At 37.4% G+C, this 15,388-nt stretch overlaps 1 protein-coding gene across 1 annotated transcript in view; it reads right to left on the bottom strand.

Annotated features, from left to right (window-relative positions):
- LOC124993680 (serine/threonine-protein kinase PAK 2-like) overlaps positions 1-15,388 on the bottom strand; it is a 255,555-nt gene that overhangs the window by 85,240 nt on the left and 154,927 nt on the right. Inside the window, 1 exon segment of the mRNA XM_047565498.1 lies at positions 7,321-7,505. Coding sequence (XP_047421454.1) covers positions 7,321-7,505 — 185 coding nt within the window.

The raw sequence follows: 15,388 nt of genomic DNA, 5'->3' as shown, positions 1-15,388 counted from the left end.
TGTTATGCAGATACATCTTCCTCTTATATGTGAATTTGCCTTTGAAATTTCATCTTCCTCTATTCACAGTACAAATTCAGAAGTCTCTTAGATTTTTTTTTAATTTTTTTGGTAATCTACTATCATTTAAGTATAGGATAGACAAAGATTTTCCTGAAGCAGATCCAAATCTGGTATCCCTTAATGACATATTTTTGGTGACACATTCTTTAACCTTTTTTTTTAAAATGGCTTGATTTTTCTCTTTATTTTTTGCTTTGTTTTTCTTTGAGGTGCTGGGTGTTGAACTAGGCACACACTCTAACATAAACACTCCTGTATTCCACCTTATTCTTTATTATACTTATATGTCAAGACAATTTTAAAAAACACAGGAATCTCATATTTCTGTTACTAAAGCTTTATAACTTAAATATATTAGTCTACTGCCTTCTGGTTTCCATTAGTGATATTTTTTAATGGGGATAACTCCTATTTCTGTCCTTTGAAATATAGTTCTTTTAATGTCTAGTTGATTTTAAGATTTTTTTCTTAGTTCCCATATAGTTTCTACATGGTTTGCTGAGTTATGAATTATTTTATCAGTTCAGCTTGAAGATATTTTTCTTTAATTTTATAATCTACTTGCCTAATTCATACTGGAAACTCTGTGCTTATTCTACACTATGATCTTCTCATGCTTGAATATGGTACTTTAAATAACATCTGTCTACCATGATTTGTATGCTTTTATATTATCTTCAGTACCATATTTAGTATTCTAAATAATCTTAACTTTCTGAACCATATTTTAGGAAGTTTCACTAATTCTTTCTTTTCCTGATTTGATCTTCATTCCATGCTGGAGGATTTAAATTGCAGGAGAATATGTTCTCTTTAATTTCCCAGGTACTTTCTGGTTTTGATTGGCAATTATGCCTCTGCTGTGTTGATAATATGCAATTACACTGTACACTTTGAACTTTGAATTCTATAGCCACTTAGAACTGATTATTACACGCTTAATCTGGTAATTTAAACAGGAGAGTCTTTGACATCTAAATCTGTTGTGAAATTTACTAGAAAAATAAGATATCCAGAATGGCCAAAGCCATACTTAGCAAGATAGGTGAAGCAGGAGGCATCACAACACCAGACCTTATATTATAATACAGAGCTATACTAACAAAAACAGTGTAGTGCTGACAATAAAAGAGACATGAAAATCAGTGGTACAGAATAGAGGACACAGAGATATAAGCACATAAATACACTCATCTCATACTAGACAAAAGTTCAAAAAATATTCACTAGAGAAAATAGCCTATTCAATAAATGGTGTTAGGAAATTTGAAAATCCATATGTAACAAAATGAAAATAATACCCTATCTCTCACCTTGCACAAGTCTCAACTCAATGGGGATCAAAGATTTAGGCATAGAACGGAGGCCCTTCTTCTAATAAAAGAAAAAACAGGCCCAAATCTTCACCATATTTGCTTAGGATTGGATTTCCTTAACAAGTCTCCAAAAGCACAAGACATAAAATCAAGTATCAACAAATGGTTAGGATTCTAACTAAATAATTTCTTCTCAGCAAAGGAAACAATCAACAATATGAAGAGATAACCTACAGAAAGCAAGGAAATCTTTGTCATCTTCACCCCAGATTTTAGTTATTAGTCACAACTCTTTATTTACTATTTAATGTTTGAATCTTTCTAGGATCATACTCTATCCTTCTACCTTCAATTGATACACCCAGTGACACAGGACAAGACCCCTAGGGTTCTTCTCGTGGCCCTGAAGATTTTGTCATTTCACAAATGCATATCTCTAGCCTCCACTGTAATTATTTTTATATAACTAATTTTAACTTTTAAAGATATTTACATAACAAAAATTCATGTATTTACCCATATAGTTAGAAGTACATTCAACTTTCACGTGTTTGATAAAGTTGTTATTTAGCTATGAAAAGGTAGATTTCTGGGTTCATTTTCTTCTTTCAAAACTTCATTCCACATTTACTAATTCACTTGAAACTGTTTCCCAGCTCACTGATTGTATTGCATTTAAAATTATTTTTCACCTCTACTTCATGCTTCACTATGGGTCCTTTCTGTTGCTACGATAATCTATCACCAATCCATCCTCAAATATTATTGTCCATAATGTGCTATTCAGTGTGGTGTCAATGGGACAAAAATTTCTGAAGAGAAAAACTTAGAGGAACAGGTATTTGGCTCACAGTATCAGAGGTTAAGTCCATGGTGCACAGATTCCATTGCTGTGGGCTCAAGGTGAAGCAGAATATCATGACAGAGGTCATGATGAAGGAGTGCTGCTCTGCTCAAGGTGGCCAGAAAGCACAGAGTGGGAGAACTAGAAAACAGAGATCAGGGCAAATGAACCCTTGGAGGGCAGCCTCCAGGGTCCCATCTCATCCAGCCACACTCCTACAGGTACTACCCAGTGCATTCAAACTAGGAGAGTCTGACTGGTGATGACTCTCCCAATGCTCTCATTTCACTTACAAATAGTCCTGCATTAACACAGGAGCTCTTCAGTGACACTTCATATCCAAACCACAACACAAAATTAGGTTAAATGTGGGTCTCTTCAAAATATGTCTTCCAAATATTTGACTCTTTAATACCTGGGTTATAATTATAAAAATTATTTTACTGACTTTGTATGCTAATTCTCTTATCTGTGTCATTTCTGGATTGGCTTTAGCTGAATATTTGCTCCTCATGATGAACTTGGTTTTCCTACCCCTTTGCCTGTCTGTTAAAACTTTGGATATCTCAGTGCTTGTTGTTCCTGGTCACTGGTGGACTCCTATAAAAATTCTCCTATGTATTCCAGGCAGATAAAGGCTTCTTTTATTTGAATGACTGACCTGTAATAGTATGGGGGCCATACAGGAGGTAGAGCTTTTTTTCTGGCTCTCTTCATCTTTGAACAATCTTGATATTCTCCTCTTCTTTCCTTCACCTAAAGGTAATCCTCACAAATCTTGTGTTCTCCCCTGTTTCAGATGATTGGGCCTCAGACAGTTCAGGGAAGATTCTCACATGTCTTATCTACCTTCATCTTGTGGGTATGCTGTACTGGAATCTGCTTTGTTTTGGGCCATGCCCCTTTATCTTCTGGACAGGCTCTAATACATGTGGATCTTTTTAGATTCCTGGTATCTTGAGAGCACCTGATGCACAATATTCACCCTTCTCATTCAGGATTCCTTTCTCACCAATGCCTGGATTGGGCAACTGCCCTTCCTGAAAGCTAAGGTGATTTTCCAGATTGAGCCTGGGAATGCACAGTCAAGCTCATACATGACCAGCCCATCTTTGGTCAGATTCTGGATCTACTGATAGTTGATGGATGACATATTGAATTTAACTGATTTCACTGGGGTACAGCAGAAGATGCTGAAGACTAGCCTCTTCTGAGGCCTAAGTATAATCATGGCTGTAGTTATGGCCATACAAATATTGTTGAGGTTTGTTCTTGGATGCACTTCTAAGCTATTTGGGTCTCATTTCTAATATTCGTGAGGTGGAAATGAAGCAGTGTTTAATTTAAGGGTGATTAATCTCCCATTATTGAGAGACGGCTTTCGTGAGTTTTCTACTCAGTATCTTGTGAAAGACAATGTTTTCCATAGTGGCTATTAGGAACAGGCACTACACCAGGGCCTGCAGATGTGGCACGTTCTTGTCTTTCCTATCTAGTTTTTCTGAGATGGGGGTCTAAGTGTGTTGCCCAGACTTGAGCTCACCCTCCAACTAGCTGGGACTATGGGGGGGCCCCATCTCCCCCAGACCTGAGTTTGCTTCCAGTGATGGAGCTTGAAATGAGAGCTCTGTGTGTGCTAGGATGTAATTGGCCACTGAAGTATACCTCAACCCAGTTCTTTCCAATCTGATCAGATAATTATACATCAGTTCTTCTCAAAATTGGTTCTACACACCATTCTCTTTGAATGCTTAAGGGGGGCCCTCCACAGGGCTTGGGAGGCTTCAGCTTTCCTCCTATCACAGCTTTTCCACCAATGCCCCATCTGGCTTATTACTATCCGTACATGGCCTGGAAACTAGGGCAGTTGTAGGGTTCACTTCAGTTGATTCTCAGTTTCAGACATCACTGTCCTTCATTCATTGTCTGTTGCAGTGACTAGAAAACCACTGATTTATATAATGTGGATTTTAGGGGAAGTTCAGGCAAGGGGGATTTATCTGGTCTATGTTACATTATTTAGATGGGAAGAAGATGTCCCCATTCATCAAGTTTTCACCAACATTACATCTAAATTCATCAAGGCTCAGTCTTCATCAAAATGGAAGTAACTGTAGTGTCTGCCAAGCTGATCTCTCCCTCACTTTTTGTCTGTGGATTTCAAGGTACATCTTTATCTAGTTTTATTTATATTTCCTGTCATTTCTTGGTAGTCTCCTTGCAGGTCTGCTTCATCAACTCTTAGATATGACTTGTTTCAGAGTGCCAGCTCTCTTTTGTTTGTCTAAACCCACTTGACCTTGTGTCCTCATCTTGCCTTCCAGCTTTAGAAAACATCTGTAGCTACGGAGCCTCAAGTTAGTATCTAACATGCATTCTAGACCTGCATACCCCACACTCTCACCAACATATCCACTTCACTGTCTCACTTGGTGTCCTAACTATAACATGTCTCAATACATTAAAATGTTGTCCTCTAACCTCACAACTAACCTCCAAACATCTCCACTCTTCTGTAGTTCATCCCATCTCAACTAAGGAAACTTCCATTTCATCCTTCCCCTTGCTTAGGTTAAACTCTTGGAACAATTGCTACTTTTATTTTACATAGACTGTCCTATAAAAATATATCCAGAATCTAATGATTTTTTTTATCATTTCTAAGATTCCATCCTGATCTATATTACCGTTATTTCTGACCTGACTTATTGCAACAGCTGCCTAATTGGTCTTCCTGCTCCTCCCTTTGCCTTCCTTGAGAAATTCTTCTTAACAAAGTAACCCTGTGTGCCTCTTAAATATATGTGAAACCATTTTATGACTCTTCTCAGAACATTCCAATGGTTTCCCCATATACAGTAAAATTCAGAATTCCCATCTTAGATAAAAAGTCAGAATACTCACAAAGCACTACACAGTGCCTCATTTCCCTGACCACCTTATTGTGCATTGTTTGCTCAGTGCAATGTAACTATGCTGAAATCCTTAAAGGTCTTTGAGGGCACCTGTAACTTTCCTTCTTCAGGGGTTTTGTAACTGTTCTTTCTTCTCCCTGGCATGCTCTTCTCTAGGTAAATAGGCATTTCTGTCTTATATCCTGTGTTCACATGTCACCTCAGTGAAGCCCTCCAAATAGACCCTTTTAAAGAGCTCTCTCTCTCTCTCTCTTTCTCTCTCCCCCCACCCCTCTCTCTCTCTCTCTCCTTACCAGGAAGAGCATTTAAAACATTCATTGTTTTATCCATTCATGTGTGTAAAGGCATCTGGATTTGTTCCTTAGTTTAATTATTTTGAATCAAGCATGCATGCTTACCCTCTTGTATAACTCATTAGAACAAATTTTAAAATATCAAACATAAAAGAGTCAATTCCTAATGAATTATACTTATTTCCTTATTGTTTCTCTCCATCCAATAGAATATAGGTTTTATAACAGCAGGAATTTTTGTTTGTTTTCTTGGCAACATCTTAAATACTGCCTGGCAAAAGGAAGGTACAAAATTTAATATTGGCTTAATGAATATATGAAACTAGAGCTTTTTAAAAATTGTTCTGAAACTTATTCTAAATAAATCACCTGAAAAGTATTATAACTGCTTTCTTGAACTGGAATCTTTGGCAATGGGGCAAAAAACATTGAGGAAAGAATATCCAAATCCCATTTCCTCTGTTGTCTGCCCTTTTTGTGCTTAGCCAAATACTTTCAAGGGTCAATGTTACAAACTCATCAGTACCTCCTTCCCTGTTACGGCCAAATAATATTCCACTGTTCATCAAATGACAGCTAATTGGGTGGTTGACACTTTTTGCTCTTCTACATAATACTGCTATGAATAGTTGGTGCAAGTTTTGTGTGCACATGTGCTACTGCTGCCTTTTTCCTTTTGGCAGTGTTGTAGATTGAACCCTGGGCCTTGTGCATGCTGGGCACTCTACCATTGAGCACCCTCTCCCACTTGATGGTCATATGGTTTTAATTCTCTTGGATATATACCTAGTAGTGAAAATGCTAGGTCATGTGGTAACTGAATATTAACATTCTAAGGAACTGTCAAATTGTTTCTAAAGCAGTTATTTTAAATTCCCACCAGAAATATATGAGAGTTCCAATGTTGCTTTTTCATTTTTATTTTTGTGCTACTGGGGGTTGTACTCAGAAGTGTTCTACCTCTAAGCTACATCCACAGTCTGCTTTATTTTGAGAAGGAGTTTTGTGAAGCTCCCCAGGCTGTCTTAAATCTTGCAAACCTCCTACCTCAGCCTCCAGATTCCCTGGGATTACAGGTGTGCACCACTGAACATGGCCAACAATTCCCATTGTCCCACATTCTCACCAGCACTGATTGTTGTCTGTCATGAGGTGTAAAGTGGTGTTCTCTAGTTTTGGTTTATATTTGCTTAATAATTAATGATATGGGGTCACAACACAGGTGGGAAGATGGGCAAAGTTCTTCACCTCAACAGCTAAAGTATTTATATTTGCTTAAAGTCATTCTGTTTGTGAAAGGACTTGAACATTGTCAGTTATACACCTTTCTCAGAGGTGTCATCTCACTTTCATCATTCCTGGACCTTGATGTTCAGAGGCTGAAGATAAAAGTTGATAATAGGATTTCCATATCCAGGGCACATCGATATGTAGGAAAAGGTACCTCTAACTTTGTAGTGAAAGCATCTATGGCTGGAGGTGTGGATCACTAGGATGCTTGCCTGGCATGCTCAAGTCCCTGGGTTCCATACTCAGCAACACATAGAAATAAATAAAGTAAAAGATCTACTTACAAGTAAGAAAAATATTTTATAAAACATGTATCCATCTAGGGTACATCAACTATGAACAAAGGTGAGATTATTCTTACTGATATTCCAAACAAGAAACCATACCACTTACTAATAAAAATCTACACTCTTGAGTATATACTTTCAACTGTGTAACTGAGAAGTTGTATGATTTGTAGATTGAAAGTAAGGGCAGAGATTAGGTTTTATAAAGTTTTGATTCTATGTTCTTGACCAATGAACAACAGAAGGAAGTTCTACGTACATATTAAGGAAAAGTATTTTCTTACAGAAAAGTTGGCTTTAAAATATTCTTACCCTTGAGGGACCTTCCTGGAGGTTTGGAGGCTCTCCTTTGACCATCTCAATAGCCATGATACCCAGAGACCAGATATCCACTTTAGGGCCATAACTTTTCCCTGTAACCATCCAGCAAGGTGTTCCAAGCACAGAAGTGTGTTTATTCTGCTCAGAGGTGATGTGAGCACAAAAGCCAACGTCTGCTAAGATACAAAAACAAAATATCTAGAGTTAATAGTTCTAGGAATAGTTTTATAAGAGAGCTCAGCTCAGATGACATAATTACATTTTAACTATTAGGTTCTTTTATTTATTTACTTTTTTTTAATTAATCATAAACTAATCCAAGCTGCGATTAAAATATATTAATGACGTTACATACTTCCACTTTTTCATTTACTTCCTACATTAGATTGCAAATTATTAGGAGAGTTTTTATCCTGAAGAATGTATTTTATCCAAAAAGTAGTATTAAAACTGTAAAAGATCCAAAAAGCTGGGGAGGGAAATCACTAAAGTGGACACCAAACCAAAATGCAAAGAATCAGGCAAAGGTCAAGACACTGAAACTTCTTTAGAAGAAAACAAAGAGAAACGAGAATTACTAAGAATACAATTTAGCAGAGTGTCTAGAAGGAAAAAACATATTTAAGCACAGTTGCACTGTCAAGGTACTCACCAGCGCTAATCTACTCCAATTATCTCAAGTGTAACTAAGGAACAGAAATCCTACGTTAGTATTGAGTTTGATTTTGTGCAGAGTCAGGATGTGTATTTACAGTCTTCTCTTCTAGTGTTAATGCCATTCAATGACTCTGCACTATCAGTGTCAATTTTTCCCTCAATCCCTTTTTTTTTTTTTTTCTTTTTATTGTAAACAAATGGGATACATGTTGTTTCTCTATTTGTACATGGCGTAAAGGCATACCATTTGTGTAATCATAAATTTACATAGGGTAATGTTGTTTGATTCATTCTGCCATTTTTTCCCTCCCCCCCTCCCACCCTTCCCCTCCATCTATACAGTACTTCCTTCCTCCATTCCTGCCCCCCTCCCTAAACCCAACTCCAACCCCAACACTAACCCTTCCCACCCCCATTATGTGTCATCATCCACTTATTAGCGATATCATTCTTCCTTTGGTTTTTTGAGATTGGCTTATCTCACTTAGCATGATATTCTCCAGTTTCATCCATTTGCCTGCAAATGCCATAATTTTATCATTCTTTATGGCTGAGTAATATTCCATTGTATATATATACCACATTTTCTTTATCCATTCATCAATTGAAGGACATCTAGGTTGGTTCCACAATCTGGCTATTGTGAACTGAGCAGCTATGAACATTGATGTGGCTGTATCTCTGTAATATGCTGATTTTAAGTCCTTTGGGTATAGGCCAAGGAGTGGGATAGCTGGGTCAAATGGTGTTTCCATTCCAAGTTTTCTAAGGAATCTCCACACTGCTTTCCAGAGTGGCTGCACTAATTTGCAGCCCCACCAGCAATGTAAGAGTGTACCTTTCTCCCCACATCCTCGCCAACACCTGTTGTTGGTTGTATTCTTGATAATTGCCATTCTAATTGGGGTGAGATGGAATCTTAGGGTGGTTTTGATTTGCATTTCTCTTATTACTAGAGATGTTGAACATTTTTCCATATGTTTGTTGATTGCTTGTACATCTTCTTCTGTGAAGTGTCTATTCATTTCCTTAGCCCATTTGTCAATTGGATTATTTACATTCTTGGTGTAGAGTTTTTTGAGTTCTTTATAGATTCTGGAGATTAGCGCTCTATCTGAAGTATGATTGGCAAAGATTTTCTCCCACTCTGTAGGCTCTTTCTTTGCATTGCTGATAGTTTCCTTTGCTGAGAGAAAGCTTTTTAGTTTGAATCTATCCCAGTTATTAATTCTTGCTTTTATTTCTTGTGCTATGGGAGTCCTGTTGAGGAAGTCTGGTCCTAAGCCGACATGTTGAAGCTCTGGACCTACTTTTTCTTCTATAAGATGCAAGGTCTCTGGTCTGATTCCGAGATCCTTAATCCATTTTGAGTTTAGTTTTGTGCATGGTGAGAGATATGGGTTTAGTTTCATTCTGTTGCATATGGATTTCCAATTCTCCCAGCACCATTTGTTGAAGAGGCTATCTTTTCTCCATTGCATATTTTTGGCCCCTTTGTCTAGTATGAGAAAATTGTATTTATTTGGGTTTGTGTCCGTGTCCTCTATTCTGTACCATTGATCCACCTTTCTATTTTGGTACCAATACCATGCCGTTTTTGTTACTATTGCTTTGTAGTAGAGTTGAAGATCTGGTATTGCGATACCCCCTGCTTCACTCTTTCTGCCAAGGATTGCTTTAGCTATTCTGGGTTTTTTATTCTTCCAGATGAATTTCATAATTGCTTGCTCTATTTCTGTAAGGTACATCATTGGGATTTTAATTGGAATTGCATTGAATCTGTATAGCACTTTTGGTAGTATGGCCATTTTGACAATATTAATTCTTCCTATCCAAGAACATGGGAGATCTTTCCATCTTCTAAGGTTTTCTTGAATTTCTTTCTTTAGTGTTCTGTAGTTCTCATTGTAGAGGTCTTTCACCTCTTTTGTGAGATTGATTCCCAAATACTTTATTTTTTTCGAAGCTATTGTGAATGGGGTAGTTTTCCTAATTTCTCTTTCTGAAGATTCATCGCTTATATGATTGTATACTTAGAGGAACCAGGAAATTCCACCAGAAAACTTTTAGATCTCATAAGTGAATTCAGTAAAGTAGCGGGATATAAGATCCCTCAATCCCTTTGAGAGAAACCTAATAGCTTGCACTGGAGACTCATGGATATATGAAATGCAGGCCACTTAACATGATGACTGCAGCCATACTAATTGAAGTCTATAGGATTTCAAAAAGTCACAGACATCTTATTCATGTTTGGGGTGGGAGCATATAAACACTTGAGTCTGAAATGGTGACGCCTGCCTTTTCTCAATCAAATGAGCGCCACTGATCTCTCTTCTGGGTTGACACCCTGAGTGCCATGACTATGGCAAGTGTAACATCACAGAGGCTCTGGAATGTGGGCTCCACCTGCTTCCAGTGACTTCTGACAGCAACCTATCCCCATTCCCACCTCACACATGTTGAAGACTCCGACATGCTGCTCTGACAATGTTGGCTATTTGGAGCTTAGGATGATGTGGATGTAGTTTTTCCCCCAAGGACTGGAGGCTTGATCCTCAGTGTGACAATGTTGAGGTGATAGGACCTGTAAGAGGCGGGGCCTAGTGTGAGGTAATTCAGTCACTGGGGATGAGGCCACAGTAAGGGAGTAAAGTTCTTCACCTGGGCCTCATTTGTTCCTTGTTATAAAAACAGCAAGACTGATCCGACCCAGTTTTCTGCCATGCAAGCTCTACCTCATGCATTTCCTGCCACCATGATGCCATTCACAATGTTGTGATGACCCTCACCAAAGTTCAATCACAGGGGATGCAAATCCTGGAATCTGAGTATGCCACCAAGTTGATGTTCTTCAAACTAAAGTGTAAAGATATGGAATTATAAAAATAAGTTTCATGGATAACAGCTACTCTACAAACTCAATATGTCCTGCTTTTGCTAATATTATTTTATATTTTCCTTGAAAGTTTGTAACAGTTTTCTGTTCACCTGTGAAAATGTAGAACTTTCAGTATGACAATCTGAGTTAATTTGAGATAATAGGCCATAATCAATATCAAAATGTATAAATGCATTCTACTTCATGTACAACTAATTAAAACAAGTAGAAAATTAATTAATAAAAAAATTCAAGACAAAAAAGATGTAATGCTCACTGCCAGTGCTAACACTGATCCTGATTAAATAGAAGAGGTAAGATAAGTACAACGATAGAAATTAGAATTACCACCCAGTACTTCTAACTCAAGACAGGTAAAACTGGATTGTTGGATGTTCAAGACCATAAAATCAATGATCACATGTTTTCTATGATATGTGGATGCTAATTCACAATAAGTTTTAAGGCTATGGAAGGATAGAACTACATTGGAATAGGTAGAGGAAGTGAAGGGAGGGAAAGGGTATGGTGATAGGAATGAATGTAGAATGAATCTGACATTATTATCCTTGTACATGTATGACTACATAACCCATGTCTTCCTACCTGGTGTCCATCCAAAAGAATGAGAAATTATACTCTACCTATGAATGATATGTCTGAATGCATTATACTGTCATGTATAGTTAGAAGAAATCAGAAGAAAAACAATGAACGGTGGAAGTCAGAGGTTGGAGGAGGAAATAAGCAAATTTAAATGTGCTACATGGTTTCTCTTAATTTCTTACACAGAAACTACTTAAAGATGATATTTATAATCAACAATGAAGCATACTTTAAAGATATGGAAAATTACTGAGGTGACCCCATTATAACACAATATGAAATGTATATTAGGGAGAGAATATCAAGGGTGTGGTTAAGTAATGATTTGATAAACAGAATAATATGTACAAAAGGAAACCAGAAGCTATTCATCAAGATAATGGGAGAATGATCTGGAGGCTTTTCTGTCATCTTCAACCATATCAACTCCACCATGGTCCCAGAACATTAAGATATAACAGGTTCAAGAAGGGTTCTAGAAGATTCAAAATTTTTGGTGTGCAGTGTTTCACTGACTGGCACTGCCTCAGATCTCTTCTCTCTGTATTCTAATGCAATGCTACTATGCTAGCCCTGCCATAGCCCAAGCAGGCTCAGGTATTATTCAGGACATTGATACCAAATATAAAGGTTATATTCCTCAGAAGCATGTATAAGACTAAATTTGCAGGCGCAAGCATGAAAGAGGGGTACAGACTTGGATACCCATTCTAGAATTTTTAAAATAGTTTTCCAGAGCCTTGGCACCTAGGCAGAGAATTTCCACAGGAACTGAGCTATGTACAAAGTCCCCACTAGGCTAATGACCAGCGGAGTTATAGATTTATTAACAACAGAGAGATTCCATTAGGGCGAAGCTTATTGGAACCATGGAAACAGGTCTTATCCAGAGATCCTACACCTGTAGAGCCACCAGCATGTAACCCCATCCTGAGAGAGACCAAGGTACCTGATTTCAACCTAGGAAACCTATAATCATTGATGTACCCAGCATAGCCATGAGGACAGCATGTCCTGATATTTGGAGGAACAAACCTGCATCACATTGACTAGAAGGTGGGTTAAAGGGTCTAAAAACTTATTCTCAATCTTAAAACTTTAATGTGGATTTTTCTGTCAGGTTTGGATTATTGGATCTGATACTTTCTTCTTGCCTCTATCTCCCCATTGCAAAGGGAATGTCTATCACATGCCTGTACTACCACCGTGTTTAAGAAGCACATAACTCTTGATTTCATAGTCTCATACCTGGAGGAAAATGACTCTCAGGAAGGATCATACATTGAGTCTGATTCACATAAGATGAAGATGATATGACTTTGAATTCAGACTTTTAATGGTGAATGGAGTCGAATGTTTTTGGGGTTACTGGAGTAAAATAAATGCATTTTACTAAAGGACATGAAAGTTGGGGATAAAGGATTGGATAGTATATAGCTGGAATGATGTTGTTCCCTTAAGAATTCATGCTGTAACTTAATGTCCTATAAGGAATATTTAGAAATGGGGCAAAAATTTGCTCAATACACACTGAAAGCACAGGAAAAAGGTCAAGAGTTATTCAAGAAGATGGCATCAAGTGAAAAATCATCTTCAGAGCAATGGAAGCAAGTAGGAACATGAATGTAGAACCTACAGAATGGGAGAAAGTTTTTTTCTAGCTATTCAGTTTGAGAGGATTAATATAGATAAAGAACTAAAACAACAAAACCCAACATCAAAAGGAGAAATCATCCAGAAACAAATAAACAAATTAATTAAACAGACATTTTTCAAAAGAAGAATCATCAATAGCCAACAGGTATATTAAAAAAATATTTAATGTCATTATCGATTAGGGATGTGCAAATCAAAACTTCACTGAGATTTTTACCTCACACAGTCAGAATGGCAGTCATCAAGAATGCAAATCATAATAAATTGTAGACAGAATATGGAGAAAGAAAGAACACTTTTACACTGTTGGTGCCACTGCAATCATTACAATCAATATGGAAATCAGTATGGAGTTTCCTCAAAAAGACTAGGCATGGAACCACCATATGATCCAGCTATATATCACTCCTTGGGATTTATCCCCAAGAATTAAAGTCATCATACTATAGGGATAAGTGCATAGACATGTTTATAGCATCAAAATTCATCATAGCCAAACAATGAAATCAGCCTAGGTGTCCATCAACAGATGAATGCTTAAGGAAAATGTGGTATATACACAATAGAGTTTTATTCAGTTATTACAAAAATTAAAAAGTGAAATTTATGTTATTTCCAGTAAATATGGATAGAACTCTTAATCAGGATATTAAGTAAAATAAACCAAACCATGAAGGTCAAATGTTGTGTTTGCTTTCAGAGAGGAAGCTAGGAAGAAAAAAAGGCAAAAGTTTAAGGAGGGCTGGAAATCTAATAAAAATCAAAGGGAGATCAGCAGAATAGAGGAAAGAGACCAAGGGTTGGAAAAGAGCAGAGGGGAGAGTGATGTGATGTGCAGTGACTTTGTCCAAATTATATTGCTATAGAGTGTGCCTGTACAAATGGAAAAACAAATCCCATCCTTATGTGGAACTGCAAAGCACCAATACACCAAGAATACAAATAATCCAATCAACAAATGGGCTAAGGAAATGAACAGACACTTCACAGAAGAAGATGTACAAGCAATCAACAGCTTTATGAAAAAATGTTCAACATCTCTAGTAATAAGAGAAATGCAAATCAAAACTACCCTAAGATTCCATCTCACCCCAATTATATTGGTGATTATCAAGAACACAAGCAAAAATAGGTGTTGGTGAGGATGTGGGGAGAAAGGAACACTCATACATTGCTGGTGGAGTTGCAAATTAGTGCAGCCACTCTGGAAAGCAGTATGGGGATTCCTCAGAAATCTTGGAGTGGAACCACCATTTGACCCAGCTATCCCACTCCTTGGCCTATACCCAAAGGACTTAAAATCAGCATATTACAGAGATACAGCCACATCAATGTTCATTGCTGTTCAATTCACCATAGCCAGATTGTGGAACCAACCTACATGTCCTTCAATTGATGAATGGATAAAGAAACTGTGGCATATATATACAGTGGAATATTACTCCGCCATAAAGAATGATAAAATTATGGCATTTGCAGGCAAATGGATGAAATTGGAGAATATCATGCTAAGTGAGATAAGCCAATCTCAAAAAAGCAAAGGACAGATGCTTTCGCTGATGAGCGGATGGGACATATAATGGGGTGTGGGAGGGGTTAGTGTTAGGGTTAGGGTTAGGTTTAGGGTTAGGGTTAAGGAGGGTGGCAAGAATGGAGGAAGGAAGGACTGTATAGAGCAAAAAGAGGGGTGGGAGGGTTGGGGGGAAGGGAAAAAATAACAGAATAAACCAAACAACATTACCCTATGTAAATGTATGATCACACAAATGGTATTCCTTGACTCCATGTAAAACAAAGAAACAACATGTATCCCATTTGTTTACAATAAAAAAAAAAAAAACTGAGAAAAAAAAAAAAACTAGTGGGGAAATAAAGCAGTGTGGCTTCTGGGATGAGCACCCTTATAAAAGACTTCAGGGCTGAAGGAAGCACTCTCTTATTTTTCTGCCTTGCACCTCATAAGGTCACAGCAAGATGCCACTTTGGAAGCGAAAGGCAGCACTCACATGACACCAGTGTTGGCCCCTTGATCTTGATTCCTCCAGAACTGTGAGATGTTAAGGTCTCCTCTCATCCTACTACTCACCAAAGAGTATAAATGATCCCGTTTTGTATTACATTGTTATAGAAGCACAGACTGAGGCACTTAATTCATCCAGCTCAAAGTTTTCAAATGTGATAAAATTTTTAAAGGAACAAAAAAAATCAAATAATAAATTGTAGACAGTATGTGGAGAAGAAAAGAACACTTTTTTCTGT

Source organism: Sciurus carolinensis, chromosome 9 (assembly GCF_902686445.1).
Source record: "Sciurus carolinensis chromosome 9, mSciCar1.2, whole genome shotgun sequence".
NCBI classification, from domain to species: Eukaryota; Metazoa; Chordata; class Mammalia; order Rodentia; family Sciuridae; genus Sciurus; species Sciurus carolinensis.
The sequence above is the reverse complement of the archived record's forward strand: the minus strand, read 5'-3'. Positions and strand labels throughout refer to the sequence as shown.